The 16,575-nt window shown below is 43.6% G+C and overlaps 1 protein-coding gene and 1 long non-coding RNA gene across 4 annotated transcripts; one reads left to right on the top strand and one right to left on the bottom strand.

Annotated features, from left to right (window-relative positions):
- Positions 1-316: 316 nt before the first annotated feature.
- Positions 317-2,981, bottom strand: LOC123121000 (uncharacterized). 2 transcript variants are annotated; one of them, XR_006459620.1, is made up of 3 exons: positions 2,325-2,959; positions 902-2,179; positions 317-765 (listed from the first exon to the last, which is right to left on the bottom strand). It is a non-coding gene; the product is annotated as an uncharacterized lncRNA (long non-coding RNA). The 2 variants fall into 2 exon arrangements; XR_006459619.1 differs by having other exon boundaries at positions 317-2,179; positions 2,325-2,981.
- A 1,100-nt stretch (positions 2,982-4,081) lies between these two features.
- On the top strand, positions 4,082-9,308 carry LOC123120984 (protein NPGR2). Of its 2 annotated transcripts, XM_044540949.1 has the most exons (7): positions 4,095-4,381; positions 4,524-4,789; positions 5,011-5,300; positions 6,063-6,312; positions 6,482-7,695; positions 8,230-8,380; positions 8,758-9,308. In XM_044540949.1, the coding sequence occupies exons 3-7, from the start codon at positions 5,052-5,054 to the stop codon at positions 9,072-9,074; spliced, it is 2,181 nt and encodes a 726-aa protein (XP_044396884.1). In that variant the 5' UTR covers positions 4,095-4,381; positions 4,524-4,789; positions 5,011-5,051; the 3' UTR covers positions 9,075-9,308. The 2 variants fall into 2 exon arrangements, with proteins under 2 accessions (XP_044396875.1, XP_044396884.1); XM_044540940.1 differs by lacking the exon at positions 4,524-4,789 and having other exon boundaries at positions 4,082-4,381.
- Positions 9,309-16,575: the final 7,267 nt, after the last annotated feature.

Below are 16,575 nucleotides of genomic sequence, written 5' to 3'. Positions count from 1 at the left end.
ATGTAAAACATGTGTTTTAGATTAACTTCGATCAGACGGTCCACTCTACAAGAACGAGGAACCTAACCACCTGGGCCGTACCTAGGGTGCCAGCCCGTTAGCACACATGCTCGACCCATCATATGGGCATGTCCCCGAAACACGACTAAACAGGCCATGCCCGGCACACAACATGTTTGGGGCCATGCCTTGGCCAGGCTGGGGTTTCATATTTTTTTAATACTAGATGATTCCCCGCACGTTGCTGTGGAAAATATTGCTCAAAATTGGTGTTTTACTTGGTAAATTTACTCTCTTAAAAAGTTTAGCAAACAAATGAATAAATTATTTTCATTTGACATTGATACTTAGGAGTGATACATGACTATGGTGGTACATATATAGGTAAATAAGGTCGACCCACCAATTTACATCATTCAAAGTTTGGACAACAACCACAATCAAAATAGAGGTTTATATATATGGTCATTTGCACGTGGAACCAACTGTTTTAAAGCTCCAATATAGGCTAACATCTCAGCTTTTGCAATGGAAGAAATCTTTCAAGCTACAACTATAACATCATCACAAAACTATAGGCCTGAGTCTTGAACACATGTGTACATCTACTTTGATCCATCCCACAGCAGGAGGTAAGCAAATGTCATGCAAATGCCATCAGTCTCATAGAATCATGAGGGCTTCACCTTGTAAACTTCTATGTTGTTACATGTTTTATCTGGAAGCCCCTCTTGTGACTAATATTGTGGATTACATAACACAACTCTACAGAAACATTAACAAACTAATCAACTTATTAGTGCATTGCATTTAACGAAAATGGCATCAGTTAGAGAAATAGGGATATAAGAAATATAATTGGATATCATGTATATAGGTGTGGCAGTAAAGATATGTTCACCTTCCTATATTTTCCTCATAGTAGACAGCATTGAGGAGAGTCAGCAGCGATATGCATACATGTTGAAGTAATGCCGAATATTAACACATAAATATCGCCGAAAGGAAACTGAAAAATGAAGACAAAAGCGATAGGTAAATATCAAGATACTTCTGTTATCCAAAGAAGAACCATTCATCTTGAATTAGCATTAATATAAGATATGATGAACAACAAAGAAGATTACGGATGGCATTCCTTTAAGCAAACTTCTACACTTCTACAAAGTAATTTCATTGGACATCTTCAGCAATACACGATAATAAGACCTTGGCAAATGTGATCCTAAAAAGGAAAACGAAGCACATGAGTTGCATTGAGTTGATAATAGCATTGCCTTCTCTAATGGTTCAGAGTTGATAATTTTCCGTAAACACAATCTATTAGGGAAAATTAGATCAATCAATAGACCTTCATTGATTTCTTTGGGATCCCTCGTGTGTATCTAGATAGTCCTTACACACTGGTATCTTTCTGATATTTCGAGTAAGCTTGTGACGTGGGGCACTCTTTAGTCAGCAAATAAAATGGGCAAATGTAACACGCTAATGATCGGGAAACTTAAATCCTTATCTGAAGACACTATAGTGTTCATAAATTTTGTCCTGTAAAAAGGTTTGTAATTTCTAGAATGTTATTCAGTTTTAGTGATCTGACATCAACCAATGAAATAAACTCCAGAATGATGAATTTATGCATCCATAATATATCTCTTTACCAAAATCTACATGGAACAATTGCACAAAGGGAAGTGTAGAATAAGTATTGTGGAATTTCAACAAAAAAGGAAGTGAGATAGCATGGTTTGCAGTAAAACATATATATGACTCAACTCAGAAATATAAGTATGCTCATACCTTCAGATTGGAGCGTTGTGTGGAAAGCAGTAAGTTTCAGTTAGAAAATAAAAATTAGAAATATTTTCAGAGTTAGCCTGCACCAAGTGGCACATCACTTTAAAATTGGTGAGTTGTTTTATTTACCAGCTAGCATGCAATATTTATAATCAGTCCCCCAAAAGCACGAAAGAATAAAGTGACCTCCATACAAAAGAATTTACAATCCTTGACTCCTTGTGTATGCATCAAGGTCTTCAACAAGAATAGATTGTGAGAGGCTACGTACAGATGGTGACACTGGAGGGCACATAGAAACTAAATTGAATGGGAACAGCTTGCTTCTTGTTAAGAGATGGAACAATGAATATGTGCGCATGCTCCAATCAGTCAATTTTAGTACCTGCATAACATTTATCACTTCAAGAGAGGATACAAAATACAAAATACTGGAAAACACCATTTTATTCTCCAAAAAACAAAAGATACATCACCCAAAGAATTTTAAAAAAGAGGGGGGAGTCCATGGAGGCAACATGAGTTATAACCTGGACTTGATGGAGGCAGCTGCAGCGATACTGTGTATGGCGTCATAGTCGCGGCAGCTCGAGCCCGAGGCAGTCGAGAAGAAACCACTACCTATATGGAAGGAACTTGTGTCGTGTCTATCCTCCACCTGGCCTCGCCTCGTAGAGCCACTTGTTCGCCCACTGCTTCGTCCTATGCCTCGCCCCTGCTGGGTTGTTCTTCATGGGCGCCGCTGTTGGATGCATCTGTTGCAAGTCGAGCCGTGGCCACTAATCTGATGTTTAGTACGAATTATTACCAAATGAATGAGCAAAGACACCAATCAGTACTTCGGTAGACTTGCTGGAAGGAAATAGGATGGAAAAAAGCCAACGAATCTGATTTCCCAACTTTTGGAGCCCTGGTCTCCTCCCAAATTCCACATGGTGATGGCGAGGTGGCATGGCCAGCGACTTCTCAGGGCAGGTCGTGGCTGCGCGCTCAGGATCCCGCGGCAAGGCACACAGGGGCCGTTGAAGGAAGTGAAGGCGGAGGGAAAGCGTGTTGCGCCGTGAGGCAGCCGGCGACGTGAGATGATAAAGATGCGGAGAGATGAAGGCAGAGGGACCGTGAAAGAAGGGGATATGTAGAGGCCCCCCAATGAGCGCACATCTGGCTTGTGGTGGAATTTTATTGTCTCAGAGTAATCATGATCATCACTTATGAAAGGGGAAACACGAAGCAATCAGCTCACTTTGGTGACCAGGGAAGGCTACGCACGGAAGGAATTTAAAGTGCATAAAACAAAGGGTAACACAATACGGACGTGGCATTATGCAAGGCAAAGTTGCTGATGTGGCTTACTGCTGAGTTGGATAGCTTGCATGTCAAGAAAAATAAGGTAATGGAGATGAACTATTTAGGTACTATAGATATAGGCCCAAAAAACAATCCAAAAGTTTTCAGGCATTCTATATGACCCAAAAGGGCGCAAACCATCAGGGATATATGAGCCACGGGCGACACATTTAACTTTTCTAGAGGTGCTACCAAGCTTTATTCAATGGAAACTGATAGTGGCAAGTACATAAAATCTAGAGGATTTGAAAGCCACAAATGGCGCCCCGAATCTAAGGTAACTTATTTTTTTTGCTAAATCGCCAGCCTCCATTATATGTTCTCTCTTCTCATGCATGATATGGACTTCATCAAATTGGTCATCATCTCTTTTATGTCCTGGATAATTGGACTGCATCTACCCAAGTAGGAGCTCTTTAGATTGTTAACCATTGTTAACCAAATTTTTAGCAATATGTATGTGATTCAAGTGTAGATCATGCGCCAAATACAGAACTTCTCTTCCAACAATAGCTTCTAGGATCTTCGGTTGTATCATGTCATGCATCACGAGTGAAGACGCACCCCCATATACTTCGGACTGGTCACGATAGACCACGGCATAGGAGCCCCTGTCTTCATGTCTTCCCACACCAGCATCAACTTTCATCTTTATACATCCGTCCAGAGGAGATTTCCACGCTCACTTCTGGTTTAACTTTTTTTTAGGATGAAGCAAATCTTTATTGTTCATAGTCCACATGAAGTACGATACAAATCGGATCATAAGATGAGTCAACCACACGTTACCAAAGTACTCCTTTGCTTTCGGTCCGTTTATAAACGGGCAGCTATGGGCCGAACCGTGTCAGGCACGTTTTAATGGGGGCAGCCGGGCCGTGCCGGCCCATTTGGCAAGGTCCGCACGAGTCACACCAAGGTCATCTGGAAAAAAACACGAGTCACAGAGTCAGTACGACTATGAGCATTCTTCCCAACTACCCCACCCACGTCTCAGTGTTCAAACAAGGGTAGATTCCCGTCCCCCTCCCTTTTCCTGGATTCGGGAGCCTTCGTCCATTTTCTAAGTCGGAGCTCGGCTCGTTCATCGATCCGCCGGCGCAAAACCGTCGCTTCCTCGGCGCTCCGGTGATCCGTTCGAACCCCCGGCTCGCCCAAGTCGCCGAGCGCGACACTGGTCGAGTTCTTTGACGGAGTCGGCGGCGAGCTAGGTTCCCTTTGGGTTTGGGCAGGAGGAAAGGTGAGCTGGTTCTCTTTTTTAAATTAAAACTCAACTATTCGGTGCTTGGCCCCGGTCGATTTGTCTTTTTACACCTTTTTGCTTTATTCTTTGCGATGTATCTTGATGCACTCTTTCGCTTTCTCACCGCCGGGTTTTCAAGACCTGAGGGGAGGAGGTTGCGAGCTCCGAATCTTGCATTCAGTTGGGGAGTTCGCTAGGTCTTGGTAGGCGGTAGATAGGGCTCCGTCAGTGGCTGGCCGTATTCTTTCCTGGGGGGAACTCTCGTCGAGTTCTTGGAATAAAGGAGGGATTTTCGGCCCGTGGGATCCGTATTTAGGGCTAGTTCTTCGGAACTCGGGGCGGGAGTTTGCTCAGATATCTCGATCTGCTGTCGGCGGCGGCCGAATCTTGTCTTGTTCTTCATGGGTAAGTTGATTTTCTTTTTCTGTTTTCAAAAACTCCTTATCCCCCAGTTCAGTTTCGTGTAAACCACCGAGTACATGCTGTAGTGGAGTATCGCTGAGATGTGCTTCGATTGCTAAATTGGTTGTTATGGTAGCATGACAAGGCTGTATTACAATGTGATTATTTTGGTTTTATCTTTTCGCACAATGTTTAGTAATTGTGGACATGCTGTTGAATGTTAGGTAATTGTGTGGAGAGATGGGACGACATATGATACAGCAGGATGGAGGGTAGGGAAGGGAGGGGAAGATTAAGGAATTTTGTTCGGCGGATGGCAATGGAGTGCCTTTGCTCTGGGGAGCAGCTGAAAGGGGCAGATGACACCATCCGGTCGTCGGACTCTACGTTTACCAAAGATTTCTCAGCAAGTGGGTACTCTTCCAGGAATGGAGAGGTTGAGCAATACCTTGATAATGGCAACATCGAGGAAGCTGAGTTGTCACTCCGGGAGGGCGTGTGCCTTAACTATGAGGTCGGTGTTTCCTTTTGTGGAACTAATGCTGTTGTTTTGATAAGAGTATGCTTTGAGTAGTTGCATTGCTTGCGGAATGTAAAGTCTTTGAACATGCTTCCCATCTGTCTTGTGGTTCCCTGTGATGTAATTTTATTAACATCTAGTTTGCTTGATAGTTTCGTTAATCGCGGCTGCTATTTTCCTTTTATGCATCCTTACGAATTTAGTTGTACATAAATTCCCTGTGAAGTAATTTTATTAACAGCTAGTTTGCGTCGTAGTTAAGTTAATCGTGGTTCCTATTTTCCATTTATGCTTCCTTATGAATTTAGTTGTAAAATTTTAACATATGCCGAGCTACCTGTTTCTGTGAAGTTAATCGAATGGAAATATTCATATTTTATCTCCTACCAGAATTGGCTCACTAGCTCCTTGCTGTTTTAGGAAACCATCTGCTTTATCCTTTTCTGGCATGCAATTTGCCGAACAAAAACTGATTTCTAGTTTGAATTTTTACTATTCTATTTGCATATATATACTACCCAAGCAATTTAAATGAGAAGCTTTCTAGGAGTAAATTATTTTTGTCCTTTTAGAAAAATATTGATCATTTTTTTACCATGAACTTTGTTTCTTTGATTTAATCATATGCTTGAGTACCTTTTTTTACAGTATCTTAACTTTACCGTCGGTGGATTTACTGATTGCATTCTTGACTAACTCCCACATTCAATACATGATCATAAATGTATATTTTATTTTGGCATTTGCATTTTACAGGAAGCAAGGGCATTGCTAGGAAGGCTAGAGTACCAACGAGGACATGTAGAAGCAGCACTTCGTGTGTTTGATGGGATAGACATATCTTCGTTAGTTCCTAAGATGAAAATCTCAATTGCTAGAAAAGCACATCGCCGGAAGACTCGTTCACAATGGGATGCTCCACCAATGCCCTTGCATGCTGTGAGCCTACTTATGGAGGCCATATATCTCAAAGCAAGAGCATTTCATGATCTCGGAAAGTTCAAAGGTACCCCATCTCTCTGTCACACACATGATTAGGCATGCACACTCACACATGTGTGCACAATTGCTTGGCATTTTAGTTCTTTGGTGTTAAAAAAGATTCTTATTTAGCATTTCCGCTGTCATGCGTGTGTTTACTGTAAGCATAACTTCAATTCAATTTGATATTGCAGATGCTGCACAAGAGTGCAGAATGATATTGGATATCGTGGAAGCAGCAGTACCTGAAGGCTTACCAGCAGGCTTTGGAAAAGGTTGTAAATTGAACGAAATAATATGCAAGGCCGTAGAGTTTCTCCCTGAGTTATGGAAATTAGCAGGGTTTTCGCTTGAAGCCATTTCTGAATATAGGAGGTCTCTTCTCAATAACTGGAATCTTGATGGAGAGACCATAGCTAAAATACAAAAGGAATTTGCTGTTTTTCTTCTGTACAGTGGCTGTGAAGCCCGCCCTCCAAATCTCCATTCTCAGTTGGATGGTTCATTTGTACCACGCAACAATATGGAAGAGGCTACACTCCTTTTAATGATTCTATTGAGAAAGTTTAATCTGAGGAGGGTTGAGCGGGATCCCACTGTGATGCATCACCTTACTTTTGCGCTGTCCATGTCAGGGCAGCTAAAACCACTGGCTGTACAATTTGAAGAACTGTTACCTGGTCTGCTAGACAAAAGAGAATGGTCATACAATGTTGCATTGTGTTACCTAGCAGAAAAAGATGATTCTACTGCCCTGAATCTACTCAAAAGGATACTGAAGTTTGGACAGGATTCTGACAACCTCAAAGAACTTCTCCTAGCTTCAAAAGTTTGCGTTGAGAAGGGTGCTCATGCTGAAGGCGCTGCCTATGCACGGAGGGCTATAACTAATATACAAGGAGGATGCAAACAATTGGCGGGTGTTGCAGATCTTTTGCTTGGTGTTTCCCTTTCTAATCAAGCTAGATATGCTATATCTGATACCGAGCGAGCTTCTTGGCAGTGTGAAGCACTCGAAGTACTTGGCAGTGCCGAAAAAAATATGCATGGGCAAGATTGTAGGATAATGTACAATCTGAGCCTTGAAAATGCTGAGCAAAGGAAGTTAGATGCAGCAGTATTTTATGCAAAAAAACTGGTGAAGTTAGAGGCTGGATCTGAGTTAAGGAGTTGGCTTCTTTTAGCTCGAATACTGAGTGCACAAAAACTGTTTGCTGACGCTGAAACCGTTGTTGATGCTGCTCTTGATCAGACTGGGAAATGGAATCAAGGAGATTTGTTGCGAACCAAAGCCAGAATCCAGGCTGCACAGGGGCAATTGAGGGATGCGGTTGGGACATATACCCAACTTCTTGCTTTAATTCAACTTAGAACAAAAAGTTTTGGAGCTGGGATCTCACTGGCAAAGGTGCTCTCCTGTTTCCAAATCTAATTGAGGAATCACAATTTCTTGTTCATATTTAGATATATTACACAAATTAAAGTTTCCATGTTGCTATTAGAACAATTACACAAAAAGTTTTGGTAGCCTTGTCTGCCAGTAGTAGGGTGCATTGTGTAATGATCTGAAGACAATAAGACATGAACATTTCATATACATTAATTATGATTTCAAGATTCGGCTCAGGGCATAGTTCTGCTGATGTGATAGTTGTTTCGTTCTTCTTTGTGAGAACAGGAAAGGTTTGAACCAACATGAGCGACAGGCTAACCAACTAGACCCATAGGGTGATTGCTGCCAGTAATATGCCTTCAGTTCCAAGTTTTTTTTTATGTTGACTGCTGCATACAGGCATAGGACTAGTTGTTGGGTCAAGAGTTTAGTAAGGTCCACCAAAGTGACCTCTTCATCCTTTTATATTTGTGGTTATGCGGCTTATGTCCATAACAGAGTAGCATTTAGAAGGTCACTATGTCTGACATTTTTACATGATTTCTACAGGGTGGCGAAGATGATAAAAGCCTGGAAACAGAGACCTGGTATGATCTAGCTCTCTTGTACCTAGGCATGTCACAGTGGAGGGATGCAGAAGTTTGTGTATCAAAGATAAGAGCAACTAATTGTTATTCTGCCTTGGCTTGGCATGCTACAGGTTAATTTTGTCCTTTTTTATGCAACTATACTGTCGAAATATTATCTTCTGTAAAAATATTTTAGGAGTTGAAAGTAAGAAAACATTAACATGTCTACTTAATTGATGATCAAAGCTCCAGTTGGGGTTTACCCATTTATTATTACAAAATGTCGATAAATTTTGAGTTTGTTTGTTTCACCTTTGAAAATATACGTATATGTCATTCTCTAGGCACAATTTTCATTTTTCAATCTAACCATGTATAGATGGGGTCATTGTAAGTTAGAATGCATTTCTTTCAGTTTCTTTAGCAAGTATTTGCAAAAAATTCTTCAGGTTTTTGCACTATAAGAAAGATACTTCCTTCGTATTACTTACTGCAATTTTATTTCCAGGAAAACTATGTGAAGCGAAAGATCTTCCAAAAGAAGCTTTGGGGGCTTATTTTCGAGCATTAGACTTTGATAGTAAACATGTTCCAAGTTTGATATCGTCTGCTACTATTCTACGACAACTTGGGGACAGGCCATTGCCTTCTGTACGGTGCTTCCTGACTGATGCACTGCAGCTTGATAGAACAAATCATATGGCATGGTTTAATCTTGGTCTACTCTACAAAGAGGAAGGTGGCAGGTCAGCAGCTGAGGCTGCTGAATGTTTCCAAGCTGCTGCACTTCTTGAGGAAACAGCACCTGTAGAACCTTTCAGATGACATATTTGTACAGGGGCTATAGAAATTGTAAGCTAGTATATTCTTTCAAATTTGTTTCACTTACACCGGTGAAGTAGATTACAAAGTTCCAGAAATGACCTACATGATTGAGAGGTAATAGCATCGGGCAATGTTTATTTTTTCTTTAACAGTTCAATATATAGTTGAAATTTGTTTTCTATACAGCAAGAACAATGCCGTCCTTCCCAATTTACTATGAGCTTTTGTGACCTACATGTTAGTCGGTAACATTATAATGTCAATATATCTTGAGAAGCAAATTGTCTCAAGTTTTAGGTAACGAATTTTTCTGTTCATATGTTTAAAATCATACAAGGTGCAAGATGTTCCTGGGGGCCTGTCCTGTTTTTGTTGTCAAGTACAGTATAATATTCCAGGCAGCACATAAAATTTCCAAGAGTCTAAGTTACTGTTTGCATCACCAAGGTTCTGAAATTTGCTGTATAGCACCAGCATGTCTTAATGTTGTGTGGCAGGGTTGTGATGGATACTGGTGGCAAGCAACCAAAGTGGTTGCAGTTGGATGGATTGAACATGGTTGTCAAGCATTAAGATAGCCTCAAACAGTATTCTTGTAGACTTTTCTTGGATGCCTCCCTCACATGGAAGAAGACCCTTCACTGTTGTTCATGCAGAGGCTTAGGTAGCAGTCTCTTGTCGTGCACTAATTGAGATGGTATTCTGGTCGGTGGTTTTGCTCAAGACTGGTAGACATTTGCTGGCATCCAGTCTATTCAGGCAGTTCAGCAATGATGACCGGAAAGATTCCCTTGTGACTTTATACTACCTCTGTTTCATAATGTAGTGACCAACGAGACCGATTGCGGCGGGAGCAAAAATTATATCACAGAATTCATATCGAAAATACATAATGTGATCATGTTATGTGATCATTATGTCTTTCAGATCAAAGGTTTTTGCACTGACTGTTAGATGGTTATCCTTCGGGGTTTGAAATGCATAATGAAATGTTGATCACTTAATAGGAACATTGATTTGAAAACCCTTAACCTGCTCCACGTCAATTCATTTGACCATAAAATCCGAAGGCTAATTTATTCTTTTTTTGCGGGGGGAGGTTAATTTATTCGGTAGGTTACTAAATCTTAGTCCAGTCTCTCGTCAGTTCAAATGACAGAATTTCGTTCTTCCTTTTATTTTGTGTTTAGTGACCTCCACCTGACAACTAACTTAGAACATGCATTTCGAATTATTTATGCATAGATCTAAGGGCAACCTCAACGTGCTGACCCAAACAGGCATGAATTTTGTCTCTTTTTATCCGCCCCCTTTCGCGTTTGAATTGATAGTGCGTCCAACACGCCGATGCAACTTTGTCCGCGCGGCTGGTGTGCGGCTATATTTTTGCTCTTTTTTTGTGTACATACCAAAAACATTGCCCAAAGTTCACATAATTCAACCAAATACAAATATCATAGTTTCACAACCAAATAAAATCACATAGTTTACAAAGCAAATCAAATTTAAATTGTCACAAATACATGCTCTTTTTCGCGTGCAAATGTCATATTTTCACAACCAAATAAAATCTCATAGTTCACAAACCAAATAAAATTTAAATTGTCACAAATACATTTGAAAGAATAAATAGCCGATACATCTATTGGTTCCCAAGGTGAGTACATATGCTCAAACAAATCATCTTGTAGTTGAATGTGAGTTTTTCAATCACACATTAGATGATGAAATTCGGTGAACTGTGCAAATGTTGTTGCTCCTCCATTCTCAGGCACAACATTTTCTCCCTGAAATTGAAACCCCGGATCGAAGATCTCATCCTCACACTCATCCACTATGTTCATGTTGTGCATGATCACACAAGTAGTCATCACCTCCCACAACTTCTTGGTGCTCCAAGTTCTAGCAGGATACCAAACGATGCCCCATTGAGATTGAAGAACACCGAAAGCACGCTCCACGTCCTTTCTAGCACTCTCTTGTGCTTGGGTAAATCTCTGCCTCTTCTTTTCTATCGGGTTGGAGATTGTCTTGACAAGGATAGTCCACTGAGGATAGATACCATCCGCTAGGTAGTATCCTTTGTTGTAGTGGTGGTCATTGATCTCAACATTGGCCTCAGGGCAGTTGCCTTCCGCAAGCCTTGCTGTTAAACTTCAGTTAGTGCTGCCTAGCATTATAGCTTAGTGCTAGAATATAGAAGGTCAAGGGACCTTGCTCTTAATTATCCATCATGCTTTGAGCTGTAACTGAACCTGTACGCTCATGTATATAAACAGATCAATGCTAGTGTACGTTATCACGGCAATGCAATCTTTTTGACTTGGTATCAGAGCAAAAAGATCCTATCCCCACCGCAGCCATGGCTGGCACCAATTCTGCTCCCTCCTATGGCACCTCCGGAGCCCTCTCCTTCCTCAACGCCGGCAGCGTCGCCACTGGCTCCAGCTCTTCAGCCCCAATCTCTGTCACGTCTCTCGACAACCTCATCATGATCCGTCTCACACAGGATAACTTCTTGTTGTGGAAGACCTAGGCTGTTCCTGCCCTCGCTACGAACGGTCTGTACAGCTATGTTGCCGGCACCGTGGAAGCACCACCGCACACCATCACAGAAGGAACTGGTGATGCAGCCGTTGAGGTGGCCAACCCGGAGTTCCTTCGCTGGTACCAGCAAGATCAGCTCGTGATGATCGCTCTCCTAGGATCCATGACTGGGGATATCCTCGGTCAGATGACGTAGCAGATGACCTCCGCTGCTGTTTGGACTGCTCTCCATGACATGTTTGCATCACAAAATCAAGCGTGCATCATGCAACTGAGGTACCAGCTCTCTAATCCGAAGAAGAAGGACCTCTCTGTGTCCGAGTACTATCGCAAGATGAAGGGGTTCGCTGATGCGATGGCGTCCATTGGCAAGCCCCTATCTGAGGACGAGGTGCTTGGGTACATGCTCGCTGGGCTGGGCTCCGAGTTCGAGCCTCTCGTTGCGTCTATCACAGCACGTGATGACCCGGTGAGCCTCAGCAGCTTTTATGCATTTCTACTCAGCGCTGAACCCCGTCTTGAGCTGCAGAACTCGACCGGAGAGATCTATCCCTCCGCCAACGCTGCAGCACGCGGTAACAGTGCACGTGGCGGTCAACGCGGACAGGCTCGTGGTCGCGGGGGGCGTCGTCGCGGCAATGGGTGCTCCAACCTGTGTGTGGCAAGTTTGGCCACGACGCGCTCCACTGCCGCAATCGCTTCAATCACGCGTTCCAGCCTAAAGAGCACCATGAGCGCTCCGGCAACGTCGCCAACACCGGCTCCTACTCCGTGAACATGGACTGGTACGCAGATACTGGGGTCACCGACCACCTGACGAGTGATCTCGACCGCCTCACTGTCCATGGGCGCTATGGTGGCAAGGACAAGGTGCATGTCGCAAATGGAGCAGGTTTGTCTATCTCACATGTTGGTCACTCCACTATTTCCGGCTCGTCCAAACCACTTTATCTTCGCAATATTTTGCATGTTCCTCATGTTAACAAACACTTGTTATCTGTGCACAAGTTAGTCTCTGATAATGATGCTTTCGCTGAATTTCATCCTCACTTGTTTTATCTAAAGGACCGAGCAACGAGGGAGGTTCTTCTTCATGGTAGATGTCGTGGAGGTCTTTATCCGGTGCCAAGCTACAAGTTCTCGCCTACTCTATCTGGTCGTCGCGCCTTCTTGGGTGTCAAGCTCTCCATGGATCTTTGGCATCAAAGATTAGGCCACCCATCCAAAAGTGTCGTTGAGTCGGTTCTTAGGTCAAATAAATTTGCTTTTGCACCTTCGATCGAGTCTAATGTTTGTGATGCATGCCAACAAGCTAAAGTTCATCAACTTCCTTTTCGAGATTCAAGTCATATTACTCATGCCCCGCTTGAAATTATTCATTCTGATGTTTGGGGCCCTGCTATTACCTCTATTGGGGGTTTCAAATATTATGTGAGTTTTTTGGATGACTTTAGTCGTTTCATATGGATTTACCTTCTCAAGAGAGAATCTGACGTCGAGCAAGCATTTTATACCTTCCAAAAACATGTTGAACGCATGCTTAATACTAAAATCAAAACTGTCCAATCCGATTGGGGTGGGGAGTAACGTCGCCTATCTAGGTATTTTCAGCGGGAAGGCATTACTCATCGCGTATCTTGCCCACACACCTCACAACAGAATGGCATCGCTGAACGCAAGCATCGCCATATCGTTGAAACCGGCATTGCACTCCTCGCTCACTCCTCTATCCCGGTCCATTTCTAGGATGAAGCCTTCATCACCACTTGCTATTTAATTAATCGCATGCCAACTCGTGTTCTTCAAAACACTACGCCACTCACCTGTCTTCTTAACGAGAAACCGGATTGTACTTTTCTCCATGCTTTTGGATGTGCATGTTGGCTGAACCTCCGGCCGTATAATAAACGTAAACTTGATTTTCGATCCCGACAATGCGTATTCTTGGGCTATAGCTCTATGCACAAAGGCTACAAGTGCCTTGATCGATCCACTGGCCGTATATACATCTCCCAAGATGTTGTATTTGATGAACACATTTTTCCGTTTGCAGCCCCATCATCCACTACTCCCACCACCACACCCATCCTTCCTACGCCTCCTTCACTTTTTCCTGTAGCCGAGCTGGCCGTAGTGGATGATCGCATACAGAGATATGATTTAACCTTGCTTACTAATGCGTTGCCAAGTCCTTCTGATGTGCATGCAGGTTCCAACGACTCGACGTCCTCTGGCTCATCGTCGCCATGCACGCCGCGTCCTCACCATGTAGACGGGCCGGCTCCAACGTCCCTCGTCCTTCTGAGCGAGTCACGAACTCCAGCCTCATCCACAACTGAGTCTAGCACCTCTCCCGGCCCAGACATGAGTTCTCCTGGCGCGGTGTCCTTTACTTCTCCGACTTCGCCGAGCGTGCAGGAGCCTCCGGCTGCGCCAACTCTCGAGCAGCGGGCAGACGCTGCTCCTGCCACAGGGGCCACGCATCCGATGATGACACATCTCCATTGGAACATCGTGAAGACGCTGGTGCCCACTGATGGCACCGTGCGCTATGATCCTCGACGTCGGGCCTTTCATGTCGAGCCACGCACATACCGCGACGCACTCCAGGATGAACAATGGCGGCCCGCAATGGAGGCCGAGTTCTCTGCTCTTCAGTAGAACAAGACATGGACTTTGGTTCCTCGACCGCCCGGCAAAAATGTTATTGGATGCAAATGGGTTTTCAAGGTGAAGCACAAGTTTGACGGTTCTCTCGACAAGTTCAAAGCCCGTCTTGTCGCACGCGGCTTCACACAGCAGTATGGAATTGACTACTCTGACACCTCACCCGTGGTTAAGCCTGCAACTGTGCGACTTGTGCTCTCTCTTGCAATTTCCCGTGGATGGCAGCTTCGACAGGTTGATATTAGCAATGCATTCCTTCATGGTATTCTCACTGAAGAGGCCTATATGCAGCAGCCACCCGACTTCCAAGATCCGTCTCGTCCAGATTATGTGTGCAAGTTGCATAAAGCTTTATATGGCCTAAAACAGTCCCCTCATGCATGGTACGCCAGACTTAGTGAACGTCTTCAGCAGCTGGGTTTTCATCCTTCAGCAGCAGACGCATCTCTGTTCATTTTTGCACACGGTGGTGTCACCATATACATGCTGGTTTATGTTGATGATATAGTCATTGTGAGTTCTTCATCATCGGCCATGACACGACTTCTTCAGAAGCTCTCCGCCACATTTCCTGTGAAAGATCTTGGCTCTCTTAACTATTTTCTCGGCATTGAGGTGCTTCGCAATTATGGGGGAATCACTCTTACTCAGAAGAAGTATGCACTCAATCTTCTGCAGCGTACAGACATGGCGAATTGCAAACCAGTCTCAACACCGATGTGCACTCATGAGAAGCTTACTCGGGAATCTGGTCATGAACTGTCTGAAGACGAAGCATTTCGCTACAGAAGCACGGTTGGCGCCCTCCAATACTTGACCTTAACACGGCCTGATCTCTCTTTTGCCGTCAATAAGGTGTGTCAGTACTTGTCCTGTCCCACTGATATTCATTGGGAAGCAGTGAAGAGAATTCTTCGCTATGTGAAAGGGACGGCGTCGACCGGCATAAATATTCGGCGCTCGCCTTCAACTTTATTGAGTGTGTTCACGGATGCGGATTGGGCTGGTTGTGGCGATGATAGGCGTTCTACCGGCGGGTTCGCAGTTTTCTTCGGTCCGAATATTGTTTCATGGAGTGCACGCAAGCAGCCGACCGTGTCGAGATCATCGACAGAAGCAGAGTACAAAGCTTTGGCGAATGGTACGGCCGAAGCAACTTGGATATAGTCATTGCTAAAGGAACTACGTGTTCCTCAGCCTCGTGCGCCTGTCTTGTGGTGTGACAACCTTGGCGCAACAAGGTAGCCATGAGTGCTTTGGAAGTCAAATTTATTTCTTCAGCAGATCAAGTCGCTGATGCATTCACCAAGCCTCTCATTAAGGATATGCTTGCTCGATTATGTTCCAGTCTGAACCTTTACACATGTTAAGATTGCGGGGGATGTTAAACTTCAGTTAGTGCTGCCTAGCATTACAGCTTAGTGCTAGAATATAGAAGGTCAAGGGACCTTGCTCTTAATTATCCACCATGCTTTGAGCTGTAACTGAACATGTACGCTCATGTATATAAACAGATCAATGCTAGTGTATGTTATCACGGCAATGCAATCTTTTTGACTGCGAACACCTGAGAGCGCTAAAGCACATTGATGTCATTGTGATAATCGGCCATGACGAAGAAAGAGTGCCTAATCCAGAGATCTTGTGAGGCCATGGCCTCAAGTATGACAGTGCCAGCTTTCACATGTCCACTATATTGCCTTGCCAAGCAGAAGGACAATTCTTCCACTCCCAGTGCATATAATCTATGCTAGCAAGCATCTTCGGAAAGCCCCTGTTGGCATTGATCGCCAACAAAAGGGTTGTATCTGCAGCAGTTGGCTCTCTCACGTACTCCGGGCCAAAAAATTGTTACGCAACCTTGTAGAACCTATGCATGGATTCTAGGCACGTGGACTCGCTCATGCGGACATACTCATAAACAAGATCGCCGGGTATTCCGTATGCAAGCATTCGAATAGCTGAAGTGCATTTGTGATAAGAGGAGAAGCCAACCTTTCTCAAGGCATTGATGTCTACTACGCAACTTTATTCATGTAGACACGTGTTGGGCCTCCAAGTGTAGAGTTTTGTAGGACAGTAGCAATTTTCCCTCAAGTGGATGACCTAAGGTTTATCAATCCGTGGGAGATGTAGGATGAAGATGGTCCCACTCAAACAACCCTGCAACGAAATAATAAAAAGTCTCATGTGTCCCCAACACACCCAATACAATGGTAATTTGTATAGGTGCACTAGTTTGGCGAAGAGATGGTGATACAAGCGTAGTAATGATAGTAGATATTGA

The sequence above is a fragment of the Triticum aestivum genome, chromosome 1B, assembly GCF_018294505.1.
Source record: "Triticum aestivum cultivar Chinese Spring chromosome 1B, IWGSC CS RefSeq v2.1, whole genome shotgun sequence".
In the NCBI taxonomy this organism is placed as follows: domain Eukaryota; kingdom Viridiplantae; phylum Streptophyta; class Magnoliopsida; order Poales; family Poaceae; genus Triticum; species Triticum aestivum.
Note: the sequence above shows the minus strand (reverse complement) of the source record. Positions and strands in the feature narration are given on the sequence as shown.